This window comes from Drosophila simulans, chromosome 2L (assembly GCF_016746395.2).
Source record: "Drosophila simulans strain w501 chromosome 2L, Prin_Dsim_3.1, whole genome shotgun sequence".
NCBI lineage: Eukaryota > Metazoa > Arthropoda > Insecta > Diptera > Drosophilidae > Drosophila > Drosophila simulans.
In genome coordinates, this window is record NC_052520.2 from 14772335 (window position 1) to 14799769 (window position 27435).

Here is a 27435-nt window from a genome sequence, read left to right on the forward strand (position 1 = left end):
AAAATGGCTGCAAATATATAAACTGTGAGGGGAGTGCAAGCGGAGAGAGGGAGGCTCAACTTGAACTACACTTGAGCAATTTGCGCACAGTCGAGTGCGCACATTAACCCACACAAAGGACGCGCACATACAGTCCAAAACAAGCAACAAAAACAACAATGGAAAATGGCAAAATCAACATGGCGTACAGTGAGCGGAAACGGAAACGTTGGCCGGCCGAGCTAGCGACCAGCAACAGAGCCATCCAACCAATAGACAAACATAGAGGGGCAGGTTCCGGGTCCAGGGGCAGCCCAGAGAAAACCGAAAAAAAAAACAAAAAACATTGCACAATGTGGGCAGATAGTCCGAATATGGAATTCCCTTGCTGCGTCTTAATGGAAATTTCCGTATAATTCCATATTCCACATAATTAAAAAAGCAGCTGTAGAAAAATTGTATTCTATCAAATTAAATCTTTTAGAAACCAGATTATTAATTCCTTGAATAGGCATTTTGAACAAGTCAAAAGTAGCTTACATTTATTTTATCCTTACATGTGAAGTTATTTTAGAATTTTTCAATTGGCACTTTTAATATATAAATTTCCAGCAGAATGTTCCTTTAACAAGTAAAGCTACGGCCTAAGCGAAGTCAGCTAGTTACCGAGAAGAGGGCATTAAGCATACGTAACGTTGGAGTTAGAATAAAGAGATACATTTGATAGACACATTTTATTGCATGCAGTCGTCGTCAGTGGCCTGTCGCTGTTTCTATTCAGTGGCTGACAGACTGGAGAAGTGGGCAACTGAAGTGCCCGGGGCAAGGATCTGGTGGAGCCAAAGCAAGGACTCATATACTCAGACCATCTAGACAAAATACAATAGTTGTGGCACTTTCTCCCCAACCTTCTGTCAATGGCTGCCTGCCACTTCCTGACCCTCGGTTGCCCTCTCACTTTGTGTCGGTCTCGAATGCCTGTTGTAGTTTATTATTCCCGCCAGCCTCATTCTTTTCTATTTGGTCTAAATAAATTTTTATCATGTGCAAAGGGCCATGGAGAACAAACAATTCCGTAGTGCCTTTATCTCGGACGGACTCTGGCTAGTCCGTCACTTCAATCTGCCATGCACTTGGTACCTCATTCCGAACGCCAGTCACTCATTCAGTTATTCATTCATCCACTTCCTTCCACATCCCTCCCCATTCATATACCCATCCACAGGATTCAGCCTGTTTCGCCTGTTTCTTATGGCCTTTGTGGTTATTGAAGCGATCATTCGGAACATGCACAGAGTTTTTTCTCTATTTTCTGCTTTATTCCTCCCCCAACATTGGCCAAAAAGTTATTAATGGCGAAAACGTTTAACATGCGAAAAATTTAAGAAATTGCTTTCATATTACGACATTAATGGAGGCGCGAACGATACGATTGTACCATATCTGATTTTTAGTGCCGTTGAGATTAATGCTTCCGGATAAAAGTACATCTATAGAAATAAATCTATAGCCATATATGTAAAGACAAGCCTTGGTTGACACATGGCCAACACTTAAGCCACTGGCTTTATGCCTCAGCAACCGTTGAAATTTATGTCCTTGCAATGGAAATATCTTCTCATGTTGTACTTCCACGCACAGTCGCACATTTATGTATAAATATTTATGGTTTATATGTACTTGCGGTCAGCCAGACGGCGTCAAATTGTTTTCGATGTTGTGGCCTAGTTCGATTAACTTTGATGGCTGAGTTAACGATAAATGTTAGCAACGTTTTTCTGTATTACCACGCTTGTAGGGGGGAATTGATTATTCTAACAAAACTTATTTCACGAACAGTTAAGTTCATGAGCTGAGATAAAAAGAACGAAACCTTAATAAGTTATAATATTTAAGGGACCTACTTTACAGCTAAATTCTTATCCTTGAACTTATATTAAATAAAAAATACAAAATTTCCGAAAGCCGAAAAATCATGAAATGGATTTAGCCAAGGAAGAGCCTTCGATATACAAATCAAACAGATGCCTCAAAAGAGGGACAAAAAGCCAGAATTAAGCCAGGGAAGACTCCTTCTATGTTTTCCTTCCCCTTTTCAAATATCACCCTCTCCATGGCTGTTTCGATAAACTTATGCAAATATTCAATTTGGGGAAGTTTTTTTTTTTTTGACAAATGATAAGGCCAAACAAAAGCCAGCCAGACAAATAAAGTTTTCACACCCGAAAAAAGGCGGTTGAATAAGGGATAAGGAAAGAGATATCCGGCGGTTTGCTTAGGAAAATTAAAATGGGAAACGCACATATATGTATGTAAACGTGAACGGGAATGGAAATGGTGAAGAAGAAGGGGAAACGGAAGCCTAACGAATGAGCGGAAATGCAGAGTTCTAAACAACTTTTCACCGGGTTTTCCATCATGTAAGGCCCACCAATCAACCTAAACAACTTATTCCTGGCTCACAGAGCAGCATATCCCTCCCCAATCCCCTTGTAAAAGTAAACCGAAGTAAATTTCAATTTAACCTTCATCGAGCAAAACTCATTTATATTTATAAATTCGCCGACAACGATGCAGGAAAAAAAGAATAAAATAAAAAACAGTAAGAGACTGAGAAAGAGACGGAATATGTAACCAGTATAAATAAATGCCAGGCGGGCGGGAAAAAGGAAAAACACAATAAATAAAAATGCGTGTGTGTCTGTGGTGGCATAATAAAATTGCACCAAAAGCAGCAACAACCCAAGAAAATATACAAGCAAAACGAACACGATCCACATTCAAAGAAAACCCCAGAAAATGGTACAGCATAAGGTTAAGGACGAAGGTAACGAATAATAAAAGTGAGGCAGGCCCACACGGAAGTGCGGCCAAAAGGGATAAAAATCCATCAAACTTGCAAATAAGCCACAAGACGAGCAAGATGAGTTTCAGACTCAGCTCGTAGAAGTCCATATAGTTATATGCCGAAAATGGAAGTCGCACTGAGCCCCCTCAAAGAATTCCCTCTTGGCTAAAGGCGGACATTGGCATCGTAAAAGGCAAAAATATTGCGCAAAATAATGTTTCATTTCGGTAAAATAACATACTCATCATTGAATATACAATATAAATGCAATGAGCAAGTCAAAGCAGTAAAGGCCGAAATGGGGAATATTCGACCCACGTTTAATGGCAAACTTGGGTGTAGGAAATTTGACTGCTTAAATTATACTTGAAGCGAAATTTCTATGATTAATTGCGGACATTTATTAAAATTTTACGATGTCTAGCAATTTACAATAATGGTTTAATTATGCATATTTATACCTTGATCATAATAAACTTAGAATTGAAGTAAAACATTAAACATTATATCGAAACTGGACTATAATTGTAAAAACCTTTTAGGCACTTTGGAAAAATCCTACAAGAAGTAAATGTAACTTATTAAAAATTATATTTTGGTGAAGAAATAAAAAATGTATCTCCCGAATTTAAAACACCTTTTAAGCGTATTATTTTTGGCACAAATCAATCAATTTAAGCAATGCCAGACTTCTCAGAAATGGCAGCCTATCCAATTGCTCTGAGCGACTCCAATTGCATTTTCTTTTCCAGGAACTTAACCAAACTCCCAAAGGACTGTGCTACCTACTCAAACATCTCCGGCAAAAGGTGAAAATTGTTTTGGAATCATCGCAGACACAGCACTTTTACCCGTCCGCCAAAGTCGGAAAACCTCAGACATCTGTTTGCTTCTTTTGGGCGCAATTTCGTGGCACGCCAGGTTTGTTTGCTGTTTGTTAATATCCATTTTTTTATGCCGTTTCATTCTGTTATTGTTCAGATCGATTACGGTTACAAGTGCCAGATACTTGAGCGTGAAATTCGGCGGAAAACGCACGTGTCTACCAGCTGCCTTTTATTCAAGTTGATATTCCTGTTTTCCTTTTGGATAGTCTGTCATTAGGAAGATTGATTTCAAAAGCGTGGAAAATTTTCCCAATAGCACCTTTTGTTATGTGAAAAGCAACCGCACGCAAAGCATTCTCATCCTTCTTACTAAGCGAAGTGGAATTTGTGGGATTGTTCATTAAATTTTCCTCACATTTGCTGGTTTGCTAGTTATACTATTTGCGAATAACTCATATACAATCATTTAAATTAGTCTAACTAATTTTGAGGCTTAATTCTAAAATATCTTTATTTTAATACCAAAAAAAGGAAATGAACAAACCAAATTTTCAAGACATTTGTACCATAGCTCAATTTAAAAATGTTGCTTACTTTAAAAACCGAAATTTAACAGAACAAAACTCAGAGCAAATGAAGATTTACATTTCAATTTGCATTAGTGCAGAAGGCAAAGAAAAACTTTCTTAATGCACGCATTAAAAAAGAATGATGAAATTGCATAAAACTTTAACTGAGTTGTAAGCAAAACTGCGGTGGGTTTGAAGGAGTGGAAGGGTAAAAAGTACATTAAAATCACATTAACCCGTCAACGGTGAAGGTTGGTTGGGTGTGCGTAACTTTTGTTTATACGTTTCGGCTTAATGCCTTTTTGAAGTAAGCACACACTCGTGGATAATGTTATACGTACTCCTGATAAGCCATATATATATATATATGCACGTAAACTAACCCCTAACTGCTTATTCCTTTGGGAAGTGTATCTTTTCCCCTCTCCCATTTCCGTTGGACCCATTGCACGTAATTGACTTTTCGCCATAAATTTGTACTCCAACAAATGCAGGCTTTTCCATTTCCCCCTCCCTTGGCAGCTCAATTAGCCATTAAGCTTTTCGAAATTGTCAAAAATGTTTTAAGGGGAGCAGTACGCCAGCACAGCCAATCAAAAATTCTGCCTACGCACTTGTATCTCTACATTTGTATCTCGGCATTTGTATCTGCCTGTGGCAGAGGACAACCAGAGCTTCGGTCAAATAACGCACACCCCTTCACCGTTATCTCCGTTTTCGGGGTAGCCGTGCGTGTCCATTTGGACGCTTTGCATTGGCTCTGCTGGTGGCTCATTTGCATAATTTAATTGTCCAAAAATGAGAGGGAAATTCGTAAAATCACTGCAAGACTTAAATATTAACTTTGCCAGCAGTTTGTAATTTCTCACTCTTTCACTTCCATTTACTGAACTAATTTATTTATTTTCTCTGAAACTAAGCAGCAAATGTAAGCAAGTACTTCGTCTTGGCGGAGGTTGAAGGGAAACTCCTGACGTTGTCACTTTTCTCTAATGAAAGACGGCATGCAAATTTAATAAACAGGCGAAAGGCATGAAATTTGGGTCCTCTTCAGGTGGGCTGTTCACAACTTTAGTTGGCCAGAACTCGAGGAAGTGCAACTTTAGGGCCAGGACAGTGACTGCTCTTCTTGGCAGTGCTCCATTATGTGCAAAAAAAAATATAATGAAATATCTAATTAAAATTAATATTTATTTATTATTTCGACCTAATTGTAACACTCATGTTTAACGAGCACTGTTTAATAAGAAGAAAGTTGTGTGGCTTGCAACTTTTGAAGTCATACAATTATTTCTTTAAAGCCAAATAAGAAATGAACTTATTTTATTTAATAAAACAACATTAAATTTACATTAAAATTATACTGCGAAGTAAAATTCAAATATTGGTAAAAAGTGTTGATATTTTACTTCTGCAAGAAATTATCAGAAGCATTTACTTATCTTTTCAAAAGTCTTTTTGTCCATTTTATACCACTACTTTATTTTGCATTGCTAGACAAAGGAATGGAAATAAAAAAGATGAGCAAGACGAAAAAAAAACAAGTAAATAAACTTTAGGCAAAAAGTTTTTGGCAACTTTCTGGCAGTCAGTTGGCGCATTTTAAGTTACGGCAATCGACCCAGTGGCGTAGCGGCAAAGAGGAAAAGAGGGGTATCACGGGGGAATATAAGTTGCGAGCGACGGGGGAAAAGTGAAGGGGCGGCAAAAGTGAAAAACTGGCGCATCGAGACAAGAGCTTAAACCGCGAATTCCACAGCTTCAACACTGAGAAAATCCCAGCCATGTCTGCAGTAACAAAAACCGAATCAAACATTTTTTTTAAATATGTAAATTATATATAAAAATAAAAAAAGCCTAATTTTACTTGATTACTTTTCTCACAGTCACTGTTAACTATATCAGTCCAACCAGACGAACAATTTTAAAACGAGCCATTATTTCTGCTTTAATTATGCTTGTACCACTTGAAATAAGAATGTAAAAAGAATTTTATAACATGGTAAACTCAATTAATTAATTACTTGAAAGTTACCGTAAGCTTAATTTATCTGAGCCGTTTTTCTCTAACTGCAGCAACTGCGAGGGCGGTTGGCAATTTCAACTTTAGTTAGTAAACTTTTAGGCAAAAAGTCACTCTTAAAGAGCAAAAAGTGAGCTCGTCCAACTTACCTGGCGAGCAATTTAAATTTGTCCCACGCAGGATAATCCTTTATTGCAGTTGTTGCTATTTGTGTTTGCTGCTGCTGTTGCTTCTGCTGCTGCTGTTGTTGCTAATATTATTGTTGCTACTGTTGCTGGACTTTTGTCACGCACAAGAAGGCAGTGGGCCAAGCCAACTTTGAACTGACCACGTGACCATCAAAACACAAACAAACACACGGTAACGAGAATACACACACCGGGCCACACGAACAACAACAACAACACGCACACACACACACACACACAACGAAGACACTGGGCCACTTGCAAATACTTAGTTGCTGGTTTTAATGTATGCCCCAAACGAGAACGGGGCAATTAAATCGCCTAAGAGGAGCCGTTGTGTAGCCTTTTGTGTGTGTGCAACAATATCAGCTGCTCGCTGAGTGAGTCGCATGATTTTATTTGCCTTTATTATTCTGAAAACCAACAGCACGCAAACCTCAATGCAGTTCAAACCCCCAACCAAATTGGCGCAGGTATATTCTAATTAGCTCTTATTGATTTCGATAATTGGTCCTTTCTGGCGGTACGAGATTTATATTTATTCGCGAAACAGCGCACCCGATTCTCTGCGCTTGTGGGTGGGTGTGTAAGTGTGTGTGCAGGACGAGACCCGATAACTTCGCTAATTTGATGGCTGCCGCAGCGAGCGTCAGCATCCCTGCAAAACCACGTTCAAAACAGTCCGACGGCTGAGCTTCAACTGAATCGGCCTGGCCAACTCAAAGCCCCATAAGCCCCACAAGCCCCACAGACCCCACAGTCCCCCGCCGGAAGTCGGCCGCCCGAAGCTCCGCTTCTCGGCAGCCGAACCCCGAAAACGAGCCCGATCCGAGCTGCAGGATAAGAGCCGAGCGCAGCAAAGGATAACACGAGCGCGAAACTCACGAGCATCTCGCAAGGCAGCTGAGTAAAGAGAGCGAAATGAAGTGCCAGCTCTCTGTGTTAACAAAATTAAATTATTAAAAATGCAATCAAACGCTTTTGCTAATCTTTTTCAACTCATTTAAAAGTAAATTCATATCGTTTTGTAAATATGGCCCACATAAATAGTTACCTAAATAACTTGTTAGCAAGCTTAATAAATTATTTATTATTTTCACCAACATAAGCTGAGGAAATAATATTTATTTTTTTATCTACCGTTCACCTTATTTACTTTATTACTTACTTACTTTAGTAAGTTTTAAATAAAACCTTTTCTAAAATTGGCAAAAAGGCAAGTTATTTAATCTTTAATAAGATTACCTATTGTCTCTATTATCAGCCGCCTATATTTTGATCGGTAATTGTGAGATTTAGAAATTAGAGATAAGAAAACAGGAGATTTTCATGCATTAGCTGAATTCAAAGTTTCAAAACGAATAATCTCAGAGCAAACTTAAAGCAAAGAGTAAAACTCTTATACTGTCCTCAATTTTGGTATAAAAGTGGTTCAATGTCTTTGCTAAGTTTGGACTCCATCCACTATGTAAATGTATGTAACATTTTGTAAAATGTTGCGTTCTTGAAATTTGAAAAAGTTTTCGAGTTAACATAATGCTGAAATTATAATTAGGCAGAAAGGTTAAATAATAAAAAGTTGAACATAATATGTTTCATGGATTAATAGCCATCAAAAAGCATAGCGAATACTAAATAATTGAACTCTGTCATATAGCTGAAAGGAAAAGCGAGATTTGATTTTGATTTTTTTTTCTGTTTTTTTTACCTTTCCATCTGCCACCAATTACAGATCAAATCCAATCAAAACTAGGGACTACCAGCTAATTAACTTCAGAGTTACCTCATCCTCTTGCGCCATGGCTCCTTCCACCAGTTTTATCAACCATCGTCGCATCGCTTTTAACTGCAATCACTCAGAGTAAAAATTGTCGTCAAGATACGTACAAACTCATACAAGACGCGTAAAAAATGGCAAGCGAAGGAGGCAGACAGAAAATAAAACCCGAAAATGAATTGCAGCGAAATGTTCAAACACACTCTACGAAATTGACTTAAATAAATAAATGGCATAAAAACAAAGACAAAACACATGCGCAGCAAGAAAGTGAATCGAGAGGCAGGGGACAACGGCGTGTCATAGAAACAAAGTGCATTCCCAGTGGGAAAATTTGGGTGGGAAATTCCTAAAGAAGAGGCGGGTTGACTTGGTTGTTGTGTTAGCTTGTTGCAACATTTTCATTTCATTTTATTCAGTTCAGTTCAGTCAATGCAATGCAATGCAACGTTCGAATGCAACAATTGCAAGTGCAGCAAAGACAACGCTTAGTAGCTCATCCATTTTCATTTGTATTAAGCAAAAGGCAAAGGACATGGCCAAGTTGCAGAGGAATCTCAATCTCCTCGCGTTTTCCGCTCGCGTGAAATAAAAGCGTTGGCATTACTCAGCAAATACTTGTTTGCTTGTTGCCTTGACAAAAAGTCTATAACCCGCCCCCCCCTATAACCACCCCATAACTCCCCGAAAACCCCCTTCATTCCGCCATTTTATGCTTTCCCCGGGGCTGCTGCTCGTTAGCACAGCTGCCAAGAGAATTTATCTTACTCTCCCACGAATGCAACTCGATTGTATTTTATTTTATTTTTGCCCTCATTGTTTCTGTGTGGCATATTGGACGTATTGTTAGCCCCACAATGATCGATGCAAATTGATGCGTATTGTTAATGGAATTTCCTTCCATGCGCAAGAAGAACAGTATGGCAAAGTATGCAACACAAATTGGGCGGAAAACAAAGCGAAACCAAGAAAGTATATATTGTCAAGCTCACATTCGGCTTAGTATGTCATGCAACTCTCTAAAGATTTTGACATTGCTTTGATTTAAAGACAAAATATCAGTAGTAACTATACTCAGACTTTCTTCATTTATGTATGTTACTTTCAAACATACAGTTACTACAGTTTCAGCATTTATCCGATTACCTAACCACCCAAAAAATACCTTTATTTCTCACTTCGAATTCTTTAAAGGCAAGTAGAGAAAAAGGGAGCCCTGAAAATGCCAAAGAGTTGGAGGAAAAAATGTCATAAATATGAACGTTTGCAATTTGTTTATATTAAAATTGAGAGTCAAAAAGCATCCTAAGGTGCTGGGTTGCACGGTGTTCTTGTATCCTGCGCCCAGATTCCCATTGCATTTGCCTCTGCCAACTGCTCCATATCCCTGCTCCTCCGCCGCTTCAGTATCGCCTGCTGTTTTGTGAATTATGCGCCTTCCGTTGCATGCGGCGGCATTTCCCAGCCCGAGCCCAGGCGCAGGCCAGTACACTGAAAAAAACTGAGCAGATACTGACAAGATTGGGATATAAAAATGAGAATATGGTATCATATTATCACTCTTATTAAACAGAGAAATAACAAACCCACATATGTTTCTAAACATCATTATTCCTTTACACCTCATTCTTGTAATCTTGTAATGTCTGCGATGTCCTTGCTAATCCTTTCCTGCATTTCGCCGTGTAGCTGTTGCCGCTTCCAAGGCCCAAGTCCAAATAATGGCTTGACGCGCCTGGCTGCATATTTTTGAAGTCAGCGTAGTGGCGGAATGTGTGTGCGAGAAAGGGGAGTGGGGGAGGAGGGTTTGGAAAGCCAGTCGTCCGCCCACAACTAACTGCGCTCGTTTTTGTAATAAAAATGTCATAAATCTTGATTCCTTGAACTCTAAACCGAAAAGCGTGCGATAGCGACACAGGACATCGCTCTAGCCTTCTCGCTCGCACGCGCTGGCGCAAGTGGGCGGTCGAAGTGGGTGGGCAATATAACTGTCTATTTATGCTCGCCTTGCATATGAAGTACATTTTATTTGTTTTTATTTATTTGCACTCGCCTGCAATTCTTTGTCCTACCCCAAAGGGCAGGATTCTCTGCTGGGATAATTGATTTATTTGACTAGTTTAAGTGAGAATAAAATCTGGTTAGGCGGGCTTAGAAATGCACACTTAAAACGGAATTTATACCATAAAAACCAAGGGAAATCTAACAAAACATCTGCGATTTTCAAGAGAATCAGAACATTGGTAAATTTTTTAAGAACTCCACCGGATTTTGTATCTACAAATATCACACCCAAGAAATAATACGACTTGAAATGATTTACGTCATTGTGTTTTTTCCAATCTTATCGTTTTTAAACATGGTCAGCTTATACACTAAACTTAAACGGATTTTACACATATTGTTGTCAACTTATTCGTTATAGACACTGGCATTGAATTCAAATTACAAATAATAAATTACTTTAGAAATAAACATTGATTTTTTTGCCATAATTCTCGCTCCTGTATGTGTCGATTTTTCTGTGCGTGGCAGGATTGTCTTATCACAAATAAACATCACTAAAAACATTTTTATATCTAAACTTGATGCGTCGATTGTTATTACATGGTTAGCTTAACATTTAAAATAATTTAATTAAAAGTACAGTTAAGTTTAACATCGCTTTCGTTATTTATGTTATATTATCAAAGGTAAAGTATGTGATCTGGTCAATTATAAAATATTTTTCATCCTAATTTGTGTTGATTTGTTTTGTTTAAATTAAGAAATTATCACAAATTGTTTTGTTTTAAGATTTCCTCTAAAATTATTTCCAATTAGTCAAGATTTATGTAAGCCCAATAAAAATAGTCGATTTTTATGGTTTGTCCAATGGCAATCACCAGTGATCCATGTCACGAATACGCTCCACTGGGGGATTACTGTAGGAAAAGAAATTAGATATTATATACAAACGTGTAATTTTTTACACGTCATTTCATGTTTTCTAGGTATTATTAATATTTATTCCCCTCAATAATGAGAACGTGCTTTTATGTCAAATTGTGAACTTACGGCAACATCCGCGCCAAAGCATGCTTGTGCAGCGGGGAGATTTGCACGGCTGCCGAGGCAATGCTGGATCCTGAATCCTGCGACATGGTGCGCTGCATATGATGCATGGGATGCTGCACCACCGGACCGCCCACGAACTGCAGCTGCTGCTGATGGTGGTGCTGGTGGTGCTGATGGTGCTGCTGCAACGGATGCTGATGCAGTGGATGCGAGTGCTGCTGCTGCGCCAGTTGCTGCGACCTTCGGAATGGATACCTCCAAGGACTCTTTGGTGCATCCGACTGGAAGCCCTTGTTTTCCACTCCACCGCTGCTGGACACCCCGGCAGGACTATCGCGACGCGGTGCCGTGCCAGGCTGCAGATCACGTGCCTTGGAGCTGAGGCGACGCAGGATGCGGGAGCCCAATCCAGGTGGATCCTCCAAGCTGCGACTGTTGCGCGGCTTGCGATAACGCACATCACTGGACTCCTCCAGGATCACATGGCGATCGTATGGCGTGCCGTAGTATACCTCAAGCACAGTGGAGAAGGTGTGCGGCCAAACCAAGTCAATAATGGAGATCAGAACACCCGCAATAAAGCAGAGAATGCCTAAACGATAAGCGAAATATTTAATAAGGAAAATAAATTAAACACTCGTTAAATGTTATATATTCAGCCCGTTTCGCATATTATGAAATCAAGTGGATGCCAATTACTCACCTGCCACCAAGACCAGCCAGTAGCACCATCCAAAATGAAACTCCAGGCGTCCGCCTTCGAGGTGTATGGACAAAGGCCTCTTCGGGAGCAGGCAATGATAGCCCACCGTGGTGCAGACCAGCAGCGCACCTGTCAAAGCCTTCATATAGGCCCCATATCGGGGTACCGCTATCAGCAGCAGGTTCATCAGCAGCCACGAGGCCAGCGAGGCCCAGAGCATTATGCTCGCAAAATATCCTGCGGCCCGATACTGTCCACCCCACGAGAATCCCTCACGGCCCAGACTAAAGTATTCGGCCACGGTCAGGATGGGAAAGGGGAGACCCCGCTGGAGGGCGTGGCGATAGTTGGCACTCATGTCATTGGCTCCCTCCCAGGTGAAGCGTTCGTTGTAGTCTATATCCGGCGGCGTCCAGTTTCCAATGGGAATCGCTGTTTACAAATGCAAAAAACAAACAATTATTTATTATTTTTAGTAACATAAAGAAAATCCAGTAAAATATTGAAACAATTTCAAAGAGAAGGGAATTAATATGAATTTATTTGCTATTCGAAGTATAAACATTTTCAAATATATTTAAACGCTTAAACTTTTCATTAAGTAGCACAGTGCTAAGTCACCAAGGAAATCATTTTCCAATATGCACTTAGGCATGACCACTTGACGACCACTAGACAATGTATACCTGGGTAAAAACAAGACAACCATCAACCATTTGACAGCCAGAACCTTTTATTGCAATCTGACAAATGCCAACTGCCAACACCTTCAAATTGCACTCAATCAAATAACCTTCGCAGCAATTACAGGCAGAAAACTGACAAAACAATAAGCAAAAATCAAATAAACATTTCCTGTTGCAGGCGGAAATGTCTGCTGCAATTGCGCCCAAGCCCGCGGCACACTGCGTATGCGTAATATGTTGATTTTCATGCCGCTCCTCTCACTTCTCGGCCAGCAATTCATTGTCAATGGCTTAAACGCGCTAACCTTACACAAGCAGACTCAAGTGAGCGGCTTAAAAGTGCAACACCAACAACGAAGTCGCATAATCAATGTGCAACAAGTACACTTTTCCGTCGTTTTTTTGCTGTTTGCATAGTTTATTAAGATTTGTCAAAAATTTTTCCGGTTAACAGCGCACGCGCTTTTGGCCCGTTTCGCGTTTTGTTTATTTATTTTGCCCACTCTTGGAGGAGAGTGAGCGAGATAAATGCTTAACAAATACGCAAAATCATTTGCATAATTTATAGACAACTTTGCACACCTCTCGTGCGGCCAAACAACTTAACCATGTGATTCCGCATTGGTTGATTCCATTATAAAATACAACAACTGCAGCCAAATATACACTAAGCTATAGAATTGTGTGACGCATGGGCATATACGAAATATACAAAATTTGACTAATGGGCTTTTGTTTGGTATTGTTTGTGAATGGCGGAGAAACTCAAATGTGATTTCCTTTCCAAAAACTATAAAACAATAAAAGGAACGAAATGCAAATTAAAGTATCTGCCCACCAAAATCGTAAGAATTGGTGACTTTAGATTCCAAAAGCTCTTTAAACATTTATGCAAAAATCATTAATCTTAAATTTTTGCTTTGCTTTGAACAGCTAAAAGGGGTCTTCGTCGGCAAGAAATTAAAAATGATATATGATTGGTATGGCATGCGAATTATCAATTGCCACAGTGTCTGGCACCGGCTTATAAATATGCAAAGTTAAAAATAAAAATTAATAAAATCTTTCGACTAAAGTGGTCTAAAAAGCTGCTCAACGTTTTTTAATTGGCAGCTAACGAATTAATATGCAAAAACAAGAACAAGCAAACAAAGATTATGTTAATTTATAAAGCTCGGTAAAAATGCTTTAACGAATCAAATTACAAATAATTCCATACTTATAAAATTTGAAAAATATTATATTGACCTCAAAGAATTTTTTATATTGTATATATATTTTTTTACAAATATATTTTACATATTATGGTCAATCAATAAATGTTATTAGTAATTCAATAATTGTAAATTGCACTTCCTTGTTTATTTATTTGTTACTTCTTTAGACGTAAGAAACTTAAACCAGCCAATTTATACAAATATTCCCACGCTCACTATCAAAAGAGTTTACCTAACTGAATGACTCACCAGAGAGACCTAAGCCGGCAAGCGGTCTAAATTTATGACCAAAATTGGCTACCTACAGCCGAAGTAAGCTTACAAATTACAAACTCAGCGCCACGAGAGAAAAAAAAATGTATATAAATTACATAAATCGTCAAAAGTTGTCATATAATATATGCTTTGGGGCTTGGCCTTCGACGCGGGACAAGGTTTTGGCCTGTCCTCCGGTTTTCCCCTCCACATCGCGATTAAAACTGCACCGAAAATGGCAACCCCGACCTAAGCCAAGTCCGCAAGACAACAAGTCTATAAGTCTACGCACCGTCTACGCACATTGTGGATCGATGGTGGAGTCATTAAACTGACAATCGTTATGATTTCCCACTTGGTGGTGACCGGACTGACTTGTTTCACCTGGGGTCTGTTGAACGTGGAAATGCTGCAAGTTGAACCGGTTCAATACATTTTGACCATTTGAAATGGTAATTGCAGAGCGCTTTTGATTTAAACGTGGTTTATAGTAGCACCGATACAGATCTCGCCAAGGTGGAAGTAAGAGTTGCTGGCTTTTAAATGCTACAACCAATAAAATCACAGATTAGGCAATGTGGGTAATAAAATACTTGAGATCAGGCATGGGATATTTGAACAAAAGTAATACGTATATAAACTTTTTACACAGTTTCAAATTATATGATTTTGAAATTTTACTATTCTGTAGATGCGAGTTTTCCGTTCATCATTCTTTATAAACAAGTATCATTAAACCACTTGGATCATTAACAACTTACAATGCCCCATTGTTGTTAGCACCCAGAACTAAAATATGCTTCCGCAAACTTCAAACTTCTTTAATGGAGCCAAAACTTGTTGTATTGAAAATGAAGCGTTAACACAACAATAGCAACATTAACAAAAATTACCATATCTACATATACGAAATTAACGTTTTCCCTACGAGATACTTGAGACGGATGACGATGATGTTGGGTAGCTCGCGCTTAAGTATGGGCATCCGTAGCAGCAACAAAAAATATAAATAAATGTAAGCATTTTTATGCCTTTTCATAATTTTAAGTGATGATTATGCTGATTTTCGTGTTTACTTTTGCACACAACGTGGACGTGAGCAGGACGTGCAGCAGTAGCGGCAGCGTTAAGAAAAACCTAAATTAATCATGACTTAACAATAGACAAAGGCACACGACACACAAGACACAGCACAGAGACAATGAATAAGCTCAACTGTGTTTTTTTTTTCCAAATTGTTTACTCCTCAACCCCATCAACTTCAAGAGTCGCCATGTGTCTGCACAAAAATAAATAAATGTTCCATTTCTGTCATGTACTGTGAACGACGACGCTGGAGTGAGTAGCCCATGTCCATCTCCATTAGGAAAAACCAAGAAGTTTTTAAAGCCAATATAGAAAATCAAATCACAATTAATTTTGTTTATAAATAGAATGGGCTTGGTATGCAAACATGTGCTGGTAGTGACAAAAAAGGGTCAGTGACATCCTAATATAATTTATAGAGATTTTGTTGGTCCACTTTACTAATTTATTTATTTATTAAGCGTTTTTGTAGGCCTATCATTGTCCCATATAAATTCAAATTGTTAATAATGCATTAATAGCTATATACCATTCAATCGAACGCTTTCAATGAGCTACAGATAACCGAGAGCATTCAGAATTGAAACAAAGCTGCTACTAACAAAGCCAATCGTAATTACCTGCAACACCTGCTACCCCTAATGCCCCACTTCAATTGCCGTCTAAGCCGGCAAATAAGTTGGCTAAACGCCGCTGTTAATTGAGCTTGCTGCACACACCCACAACAGACATAAATGATTGAAGCATATACATATATATAACCATAAATATGCCGTAACCTATTCGAGTCAAATAAATGCCAGACCGCGACGAGAAGAAAAAACTGCAACTCAAATGGAAGTGCACAAAAGTCATAATGATATATAATTAAGTGCACAAGAGTCACCGCAGATTGGTCCAAAAAGTACAATGTATAAAAAAGCATGCCACAAGATACCAAAAAGTGTAATCATTATTATAAAAAGATCATCATCATTGGGTTATTTGATGATTGGGCCGAATAAACCACTGGCACTCAAGCTTTGACACCCGAATTTGACATTTGCCTGACTTTGATTTGGCAATGGAAAATGCTTCAGATCCCAATTGAAAAACCGCATGAAAAGTAACTTTAAGCCATGCTCATAACGAGCGCAACAATTAAGTTGTCAGGCCAAAGACTAAGCCGTATATTCAACTACCACTCACCAATTGACATGCGCAATTATCATATTCAAAATCGAAATTTATACCAGGAAAAAGGCGTAAAGCAGCAGCTGTCAACTTGGGGCAACATTTGCCCTTTTACCATCGAACACAGCCGCCCACCAGCACACCAGAGAATAATGAAAACACGTGAAACAGTTTTGGCAAACGTCATTGACTTAGCATGAGTTTGTGGGCGGTGGGGGTGCGGCTGGGCCAGGGAAAATGCTACCGAAATAACACTCTAACGGCTCAGGGAAAGGGGCAGGCACTCCACAAATCTGTATTAGTCAAAACCAATATGGCAACCGACATAATGCCCACAGCCAACAGTTGAAGGGGCAACCGGGCAAATATATATTAATGCATACACATATGTGTACTTCTCAGAGTATCTGTACACAACTTTTCGTTTACGCTTAACACTTGGAAAAAATTACTTTAAATTCGGCAAAAATTCAAAAAAAAAATTTTTTTTTTAATTTAAATTAACCAAATTAACCAATTATCTCCCAAATATTAATAAAAATTTATTTATGATTGAACATATATATGAAACCATATATGATTTCACTGAAATCATATTTGAAAGCAATAGCTTGTAAAATTATAATGAAGTATTTCAAAGATTGTTATTATATTTCCTTACAAATTAACTTAAATACATAATCATGAAACCATATTTATAGCAACTAGAGATATTGCCAAAGTCTAAACCCTTTATAAATCCAATTACCCTACCACGAAAGCCACAGGCACTGCAAATATTTAGATTTCTATGCCGAAATCGTTTGCCCTCGAAGGGCAACATTAAGTTTAATCTCCCAATATGGCAAACAAAAAATTATAGCTACCGGATCGAACAATTTCAACCTGGCTTGAATACACCGCCTTTTGCGCCCGGACCGTTGGCAAGTGGGGGTTAGGATGTGATAGGATTGTATGGCTCGGATTATTCGTGCTCGAGTTGACTTGAAACTGGCATTCCAATTGATTCAGCTGGGGTCTAAGGTAGCCACGGCTCAAACACAAAAGCATTTCACCTTTTCGATGAGCCCAAGTAGTGAGTGAGTGAGTAAAACGAGCAAACAATCAAACAAGCCGGCGAATATATGTTTGGATAGATATGTATATACTACACATAGGTACCTACATATGTGTGCACAGAGGCCTCCTCAACGAGCGTTTGCTATTGGAATCGAATATTTCCGCAGGTGTCGAGCTGAGCGCGAGTCGAGTGGCATTTCAATTTGTTGTTGCTGCTGTTGGCCACTATTGTTGCCAAGAATCGTGACATGCAACTTGACTTGGCACTTGGCAGGAGCCAACAAACAAAGCGGCAGCAACAACCGCATCTGACGTCACCGCCCACACTGCGTTTGATAGCCAAACAAAAGCGAACGGCACCAACAAAAATTATCGCCAAAAAGATCAACACCAAAGTTTTGAAATCAATTAGCCAGTAGCCTAAGTCGAGTCGAGCCCTAAAACTGCAACTGCTCCAAGGAGCGCAAAACCAAGCAGCGATTTAATTAAATTTTATATATACATCCACATTTCAAATTTTTTCTGAAAGGAAAATTACTCAATTGTTCTCGTTGACGCTCGTTTTTTATCTCTCATCGGGTTTTCGAGGCAAACTCGAAAAATGGGGGCGTGCACGGTGCTGCCTCAAAAACTTAAAAATCAACAGGCAAAACTTGAACGATCGGGGATTATTTTGCCTAACCATTTTAAAACTCAGTTGGACATATAAACATACACAAATTTCTACAATAGCTATTCAATCAACGGCCGGAAAAAGTTGTAATTAAAAACTTGTTGAACATTAAATATATGAAAACGATTACGACATTAAAAGAAACCTGAGAGCTTCAGTTGCCCTAATATATTTAAATAATACTTAAAAACTTTCTCATATACGGACAAAAAGAAAGTTAACTTTTTACAAAATATATGTACTTTTGTTTATGGTAACATAACATTTTTAAGGGTTATAGGACTTCGATATTTTAAAGACAATTTTTTGAATTTTAAGTAGAAAATTGAATTGAAAAATGGTATGTATTCCTTTAAATAAAATGCAACTATATTTAAATGAAAATTTAAAAATCTTTACAGCCGTACGAGAACCGCATCGATGATGCCGATATAATCAAAGATGACAACCCATTCACCCATGGCAGAAGTACCTACTTGTTGGCGGATTCGATTGGATTGGATCGGATCGGATTGTATTGGATGGGATTGGATTGGATTGGCAAACTTACCCGTCAGCGTCACATTGACATGCATGAGGCCAATGTGGGTGCCGATGCGCGCTGGGAGCTTCTCGCGTGAGAAGGCTTTGTATGGCGCGATGATAGTTGCATGTGCCACATGCCACGCGGATCCCAGGCGAGTGACTGTTGGATAAAGACGTGGAACGTTAGCGTTTCCCAGGTTGGGCATTGTTGTTGATTTTAATGCAAATCAAATATAATATTGTGCTGATTGAAGGTCACTCATTCTATACTCACTTAGTATGACTAGACCCACAAAAAGGCTCAATGTGACTGTCGAAAACGTTGTGAATTTCTGGGAACGGGATAATATTTAAAACAAATTAAACTTAATCAAGCTACAAGACAAAATCCATTCAGAGATTGCAACGCTCTAATAAAACGAACAAATAAATAGAGACCAATGGACATGAAAAAAGGGCGCGCCTATAGAAAACTGGTTTGCTTTTGAGTTTCTCATTAGAGGTTTATATATACAGATATATATATTGCTTTAAGATTTATCTGACTTCTGTTGAAAACGTGCCGGCGATTACGGCGATGCCAAGTAGTTGGCACAATTCAATTAAACAGACCAGCTGGCAACAGCGTGAGAAAATTGATTCCAGTCTGACTAGTACATGATACGCTAATAAATACTCAATAACTTGGCATTCAAAAAGTAAAATAAATTTATTAATTTGAACCAACGAGCTCTCTTGACTTTTATTACCAATATTTTACGTCAAATTAACTTAGTCAGATATTAAATGCAATTTTGATATATGAGCAATATTATTAAATGTCTTCTATGGGCTCTATACTCACCTGTTTTCTGACACCCGGAAAGATGACTAAAAATGCCACATAGAATGTGGCAAATAGCACTGAGACGGCCACGATTGAGACATCTCCGGTTACGGGTGTTCGATTTGAGAAGGAATATAGCGTTGGTCCCCCATCGTCTCGAAACGCGTCGAACCAGCCTTTCATGCTGGTTGCTGTTGCTGATGTCGGGGTTTTGGGATCTACGCGTGCAAAAAAATTGAGATATTATATAAAAAGTATTGCGGCAAAAAAAAACGACAAAATTAATTTGACGGATATATCTGTGTGAAGTATTTGGCAAGAGCACTTAATTTAAAAGATTTGCATTGCAAAATCATGCGAAACTCGGCACAACTGATCTCATCGCATCTTGCAGATACCACGTATCTGCAATTCGTGACTAAGCTTTTAGGTAGCAGATACTTTAACTTCAAGTGGCAGGCACCTCAATGCAAAATTAGTTTGGTAAACAGACAATATGCAAATATTTTTGTTAAGTTCATTGGGTATGAGTATTTAAGAGTACCACCCGGAAATGTAAAATGTATAAAAGTTAAGTAATCTACGCGAGGTACGACATAATGTTCTTTTAGAAACAGAAACAAACCAAATTGATTTGACCGCTCTACAAAAATGTTTGAAAAGTTAACAAACCAGAAATGAGACCTAGAACCGGATCTAAAGACAAACAAATTACCAATAAAACGCTACGTCGAAATCTTTAGATGCCATGTGGGGGGCTTGAACAATTAAGAAACCAAAACAGCAACTGAAACCGGCGAGAAACCATCATCAGCTTCGACTGCTGATTTCTGCTTCTGAGGCAATGACGTAGGCAAAAGTTATAATTAAGTGTCGATAAAATTGAATGGCTTAAACACAATGGCTGTACGGTTGTAGCGATTTTATAAATACCCTGTCAAAAGTGAAAAACATATGCTAATGTCAGTCTAGAGAGGAACTCATGTGTCACGAATAAATCAGTATATGTTGTCTTGGTAAATGAATAAATAAATACAAAATTATTAATCTAAGGAAAAATACCCAAGAATGTATTACTACTTTTTCACTAATAAAAAGTCTGGGTATATTTTTGACTATAAAGACCCACGGTATTTCATCTTTTTATTTAATAGATAATAACCAGTGTTGCTGACTTTAATACTACTCCCACTACAAATACAACTCTTGATTGAAGGAGTATGGAAATTGCGCATACGCAACGTGTTACGTGCTTAGGCACGCGGATGTAGGTATCTTATACAGACATTAAGCTTGCCCTCAGTATACTTCAGCTGGGTTTTCCCACTCAGCACGAGTTCTGACTTGTGAAAGTTGAGAGGCTCGAGGGTAAACCACCATGAGGAATCAGAAAGATCGCTGCCTTAAGGCTACAAAGTTGCCCAGTTCCGCAATGATTCTATTGTTCCTATTTTCAAATTTGCTTGCAAACCATTATTTCTTCATTAGCCGGCGTTTATTGCGGCAACAAATCATCGAACATTTATTTTATCATTCAGTCTCATTCATCAAGTCTTAAAGTTCACTTACCAAACTTGTCAAGAAGAAACCGGCATACAAAATAATTGTTATTAACTTTTCGTGTTCACTTAGTTGTTTATTTATTTTTATTTTTGTATAATCCAATTTTGATGTCCAATTTATAGCTTCGAGTTAGCCGTTAAGCCGTATCTAAACAATCAAGAAATTTGCATTTATGATTAATGAATTAAATAATATAGACAGGCACAAATTTTACACACACATCGCTTATGCTTGTTGAAATATTTTGCCGAAAATATTCTTGTTTTCACAGCTGTGAACATGTATTCAATTATTTGATTTTAAACGGTTTGATTTATTTGAGATACATTTTTAGAGGTATTTATGAACTACGTGTTAATTAGGATTTTTTATACATTGCACTTAGTCGATTTATTTTGTTGTGTTATATAACGACGCTTTTGTTTTATTATTTAGATGTATTTTATAGATTTATAATAAATATATTTGTTGAATTTATATTTTTTATATTAAATATTTTATCGAATTCACACCTTTACCTTAAAAAAAAATTGTTATAATTTATTTAGGAAATTATCCTTTGTTTCTATTCAATGAATTTGTACTATTCAATTATTTCTTAAATTTAAGAAAAATGTTTTCCTTGCAGTTGCATTTTACTGTTGCTGACTGCACCCCCATTGAGTCAATGGTTCTTTTTCAATTTTTTTTTATTGCTGCTGCTGCTGCTGGCAGTCAACCGGTTTAACTAGTCAAGACCGCCGTCGCCGTCGCCAGACTTTGCACATAAATTGCATTTTATTTTAAAAACCCGGTAATAAATTGTTTCATTTATAATTAGAATTTTTGCCAAGCTGACAGTCCGTGAAATCATGTTTGAAGGTGCGAATACCAAACATACTCGTATGAAAATCCACTTGCGGGAGTTCTCAACTTTTTTGTTATGGGTTCGATTTTGTTGTTGTTGCTGCCCCTCTGGTTGACCTTCGCATATTTTTCGGACAGGAATTTGTAAGTCGCTACGATTCGCGTCAGTTTATTGGCTCAATTGCCCGCAAAAAAACAATGAACGTCGACGTCGACGATGGACTTGGCACCAAAACGTAAGGCGCAACGCATCGCATGTGGAAATCTTCGAGCACATTACGTTATTACGTTATAAGCGCAAAACAAAAGCGACAGCCAGCAACAATCGGACAATGGGAAAAACAGACATTACAGTTACAAAACGAAACGGAAAATATGCGACGAGTAGCACACAAAAGACGCCGGCGCACAGTGGTAATGTTATTAAAATGATGGTAACATAATAATCCTTATATTGACGTATGCACATTGCAAAACTCATATTATTATTCTTAAAAAATCAACCAACAGCAAACTAACTTTTCAAACAAATATAAAAACTGAGAGTATTACAATTCTTAAACAAAAAAATAATATTTTAATAGCTATTTAACCATTCTATTTGTTATTCCTTTAAGGTTTCATCACATTTCTAATTTTTCACATTTGTAAATTACTCATTACTCATACGACTAGTTAACCCAGATTTTAAAATATATTGAATATTAAACAATATGTATTAGTGAAACGAATTATTGGCTGAGCCCAAAGTCACGATCCACAGTCTTGTCTTGCTCAAGAACATTAAATAGCAATAACCCACGGTGCAGCAACGCCCCACAAAGCAAGTGACGCATCAGCAGCACCAGCATCCAAGTACCGTATGCAGCACACTTGCTGTGCGCACTCTCACTCTCACTTGCTCTCTTTCCCAAGCTCCAACCTCCTTCCATCTTGCTCCATTAATCCCTCTCTCTCTCCCTCTCTCTTTCTCGCACTCGCTCACACTGCCACAGAGACTGCAGCTTTTATTTTCAAGTCCAACGAAAGTGAAATTGCTGGCGCACCCCTTTCCGCCCACTATCCCCCTCTCGCTCACACCTTTGCCGGTGGATTGAGGAAATGAAGTAAACATGAAATTGACATAATCAACACGCAGCTGGAAACTCTGCAAATGTCTTTCGACGAGACAGAGACAGCACGAGAGGCCCCAAGAGCTACAACAACAGGTTTCTGTGTCGCCCTGTTGCTATTGCCTTTGTTGCTGTAATGCAGTGAGAGAAAATAATTACACGGAATTGTATGATTTATTTGATATATGAATATCTTTTTGTAGATATATCTCTTAATTTTTATTTTTGTAGTACTGTTATATATCAATATGATCCTTACTAATATATTAATAAAAATATTTGTAACTGTTAAAAACAATTTTTTGCCGTGTTAGCTTTGTTGTTGCTGCTGGCGGCGTGTGTTCAATGAGCGCTGGTGCGTGTAAATATGTAAGAGTTGCCTTCAACCGGCTTTTTCGTGCAACTTTTTTTTTAGTTTTTTTGTAGCAGTAGTTTTTGTTTTCATTTTTGCGCTGGTCAGTTTGGTTTGAATCATCTGGCCATATAGGAAATGAAACGGGAGATGAAGTAATCCCAACGCCTGACATGGAAATTACATAGTCAAAACGCATCACACAAATCAACCTGATGCACACACGTCATACAAATTCAACGACAACTAAAAGGGCAGGCAGGAAAATACAGATAAAAGTGGGGGATATTGAAAAAATACACTCTTTATATACGCTTTCGCTGAGTAGTTTATAAAATAAACAACACTTTAAGAACAGAGTTCAAAAATTTTAGTAAAATGTATTTATTCATTTTGCTTAAATCCATTCTTTTTCAAATCAAGGTTCGTGTTAAAAAAAATATCAAAGAAAGGGTATTAAAACACTGTGTTGAGTAATACCAAAGGGAAAATGTGCATTAGAAATTACCAACACGATTTTCCCGCTCCCACCCACACACATACACCCATCACACACACGCTTGAGGAATGGCGGACTCCCTCTTTAGAAGTTTGAGAATTTTTTTGTTTGGTCTATCATATTTTATTTTTAGTTCTCGGTTTCTGTTAAGACTCGGCAATCAGTTTGTTACCCAAAAAAAAATAAATAATTTATTATCCATTGTTCAGCATTCTATTTTTGCTTTAGTATACAAACTATTTATTTACATATGTTATTGTATTTTTGATATGTTTTTTGTTATTTTTTTTATTTATTTTTCTATGGAGAAACTTTTATTTGTATTGCTTCAGAGAAACTTATTTATTTATTTTTGTATTGCACTTAATATTTCGCACTTTAGTTGCAAAAAAAATAAATTGCAACATTTAATTGCAACCAAGTTGATTAACTTTTTTATGTTTAAGGCAAAAATTTGCTGGCTTTAATTATATTTTATGTGCCCGCAAATTGTTAAGGTTTTTCGACACTGTTGTTTGTTTTAAGCTTTTTTTTTATTATTTTTGCAGACAACCACGAGACGCAAAGCATAAATACAAATAACTAGATGAGCTTCAAACTTAATACCGTTATTTGCTTTATTATAACGCGGCTTTTGCGGTTTCTTTTTGTTTTGGCAAACTTATTTCGGCTTGAATTTTCGATTTTTGATTTTTCTCCACTTTTACGAACACGGTGGTTTTGTGCATGGCATAACACACAGACAAAACAAAAGCAAACAAATAAAAACACAATTCGATTTCGTCTTCGCTGACTCTCGTTGTTTTTATTGTTGCAACTGATTTAAAATGCGCATGCGCGGCGGCGACTTACAAAAATCTGCGTCCGTTTCGAGAGCTTGCCGTCGATCAACTGAACGCCGAGAGCGCTGAGCGAAAGACAAAACCTTCCCAAAAGAGAGCAACGGAGCGCCAAAGCTCCAAAGCGATGGGAGCTTTTTGCTCGACCGCTAATTGCAGGCTTAAGTGAGTGTGAATTTATGAAGCAGTCATGTCGGAAAGTCAGAAAATCAAAAAATTATAAAACAACAAAAAATTCAAAAAATCCGACAGGGAACTGGGGCTATATCGCCAGGGCTATTCCTGATCAGGGACCTTGTCCGACTCTAGGCTGCCACACTTTCGAACCGCAAACTGGTTCATCTTGGGCCTGGCCTCACACTAAATTCACAGCCTAGCAGCAAATAAATAGCAAGGCACCTGTCACAAGGAGAAATAATATTAGTTTAAACAGTTGTGCTCAGAAAATATTAGAATTCGCATTGTTACTAAAAAAGAAAAACAAAAATAAAACTCTCAAACGTAATTTCATCATTTGACGTTTTAAATTAGTTGATATGAATTAAAGCCCACTTAAAATATTAATGTATAATGCAATGCTCAAAATTAAAACAAAAGAATTATTTAGAAGCTAGTGTGTTAAAATGAGCCATTAATTATTAAGCCAAAATAAAACTCAATAAAATCTCATAAATAAATGAAAAATGTCTTGTATAGACAAAAAATTTTAGGTATAAAATTTATAATATCAAAATTTAAAATTATCTATATTGACAATTGCAATTACCACCTTTTTTACAACATTCTACCATTTAAATAATTATGTCAGCAAAAAATAGGTGCCAAATATTGTATAATATTAAAACAAATCCTCAAAAACTCCATCTTCGCAGCATTCCAACTTAAAACCCGCAATACTTTTTCCTTTATTTAGATATTTGCAGTCGACCAGCTGCTACTATTGCTAATTGAATTAGCATAGAGACCCGTCTGGTAATTAATATTTAATTTGCTAATTGAATTTTTACTAGCGACTACCGTGCCACGCACCAAAGCCAAGCCAAATCACCAAGTTAGCCTCCGTGATCTCTGTTTATGTCCAGTCAATCCATCCGACTCGTGGATCTCGACAGTTGCAAATTTGGCTGGTGGACGCCAAAGCCACTTTTCAGCCGCAGTATGCTAGATTTTGTTGTCTTTGCTTTGGTAGTGAATCTTTTATGATGTGCAAAATTAGCCATAAAAACATACATAAACAAAAATGTAAATATTGCTGTAAAATCAGTAATTCATTATAAGTCAGGCTCTCTAGAGTTTAGCCGATGTACTTAGTCTTCGGATCTAAAAAAGTATTATTCCGTGTTTGGATAAAAATGTGGTGCTTGAAGCTGGTTAAATACTAACTATTTTTACAGCATGCAGTTTATAAAGGAAGTATCTAAAGTACTGAAATATTTACTTTATGTTAAAAATGTTTTGAAAAATGTTTTTGAAACTGTGGTTAAAGTTTAGTTTATTGATAGAAACTATATTTTTAGTCATTTAACAAACATATTTCTTTCCAATCGATTCCCTAGCAACGAATACACTTCCGCTACGCAGTCCAATGATTCATTCCCATTAAAATAAATATCTGGGGGCAAACCAATTCTTTAAATTGTTTTCACAGTGAATTCGGACACATGTTTAGTCACCTCGAGTTCGTCGCCAAAGTCTTTTGTTCTAGCGGCATTTATATGCAAACCTATCACCTTGATGGGCGATAAAAACCAGAAAAGTCTGAAAAACATAATCAACAGCATCCCGGAGCAGTGCTGCAAAGCGGTGACCACAAAGTTGAAATTAACGAAAATTCGCGCGGCAAGGTCAGATCAAAGCGGTCAACGACTGCAGGCCACACGGGAATGGCCAACATGAAATGCCCTTTTTCGAACAACAAAAATTCTTGTTCGCGCTGATTTGTCGATTGCAAGCAGTTAATAAAAATTATTCAGCAATAAAAGCGAAATATAAAAATTAAAATTAATCACTCGACAAGGGAAGATAACTTCTGAGCTACGCATAATGCGGCTACCGTTTAAGACTTAAATGAAAATAAAAAAAAAAGATGCAAAATCCGGATGTGTCGCGATGCCTACGGAGTTGGAATGCCCAGACCGAGGACGGTCGTTGGTCCCTGGACGAAGTAGAGCACAAAAAACGACGGACACAGTACGTGTCCCATATCAGGAATGCAAACCACGCGGCGGTCACTTTCGGTTGGACATTGTTTCTGTTATTGCCGATTTTGGAACTGCTCGACTGACTCAGTTTCGGCGAACCTCCACTAAAAGCATTCATAACTCAACTGCCAGCTGTCAGCGGCAGATACAAAATATCCCGCGGTTCGTACCCCGAAAAAAAAGGGAAAGGGCAGTGTAATGGAAAATTATAATGGAAATAAAGCGATTTGCCGTCGAGTGCTGATGCTCTCGGAGTTACTTGGCAATCGCCTCAAGTTCAAGGTCGCTCGATTTTGCCGTTCAGAGCCGAGGATGATAGTGCATTAAATGTGCTGCGATGGGAGATTGTTGTCTGCCGATGGAATGGTAATTGTAGTATAATTATAATGGATTTAATGGAAGACCCAGTGCTTGCAAATAAGCAGATTGCTTTTAAAAATTATAATTACTTACTAGATTTGCAGGGCATATGAATAAGCTATGCTTATTAATATGTTGCAAACTGCATGTGCTTAAGATTTTCTGTATTTTGTATTATAATCAATTGAGTAA

General features: G+C 37.9%; 2 protein-coding genes across 2 annotated transcripts in view; both read right to left on the minus strand.

The window, feature by feature from the left end:
- Positions 1-7143, minus strand: part of LOC6732377 (neural cell adhesion molecule 1) — a 64950-nt gene extending 57807 nt beyond the window's left edge. The window contains exon 1 of the mRNA XM_016178257.2: positions 6396-7143. The gene's annotated coding sequence lies outside the window, so the exon portion shown is untranslated. The remainder of the gene's footprint in view (positions 1-6395) is intronic.
- Positions 7144-10526: 3383 nt separating this feature from the next.
- LOC6732378 (dual oxidase maturation factor 1) lies at positions 10527-24798 on the minus strand. The gene is made up of 8 exons (XM_016178256.2): positions 24696-24798; positions 21041-21181; positions 19490-19689; positions 18920-18977; positions 18671-18805; positions 11972-12403; positions 11269-11860; positions 10527-11135 (listed from the first exon to the last, which is right to left on the minus strand). Exons 3-8 carry the CDS (start codon positions 19652-19654, stop codon positions 11093-11095), a joined length of 1425 nt encoding a protein of 474 aa, XP_016025032.1. The 5' UTR covers positions 19655-19689; positions 21041-21181; positions 24696-24798; the 3' UTR covers positions 10527-11092.
- Positions 24799-27435: the final 2637 nt, after the last annotated feature.

What these genes read in the sequence shown, in the direction of transcription:
- LOC6732378 (XM_016178256.2), bottom strand. Translation starts at nt 19,654, where the DNA reads ATGAAAGGCTGGTTCGACGCGTTTCGAGACGATGGGGGACCAACGCTA. An exon ending in TGTGGGTCTAGTCATACTAA is followed by an intron (nt 18,806 to 18,919) that starts GTGAGTATAGAA and finishes TTTATCCAACAG; the next exon opens with TCACTCGCCTGGGATCCGCG. An exon ending in TGTCAATGTGACGCTGACGG is followed by an intron (nt 12,404 to 18,670) that starts GTAAGTTTGCCA and finishes ATTTGTAAACAG; the next exon opens with CGATTCCCATTGGAAACTGG.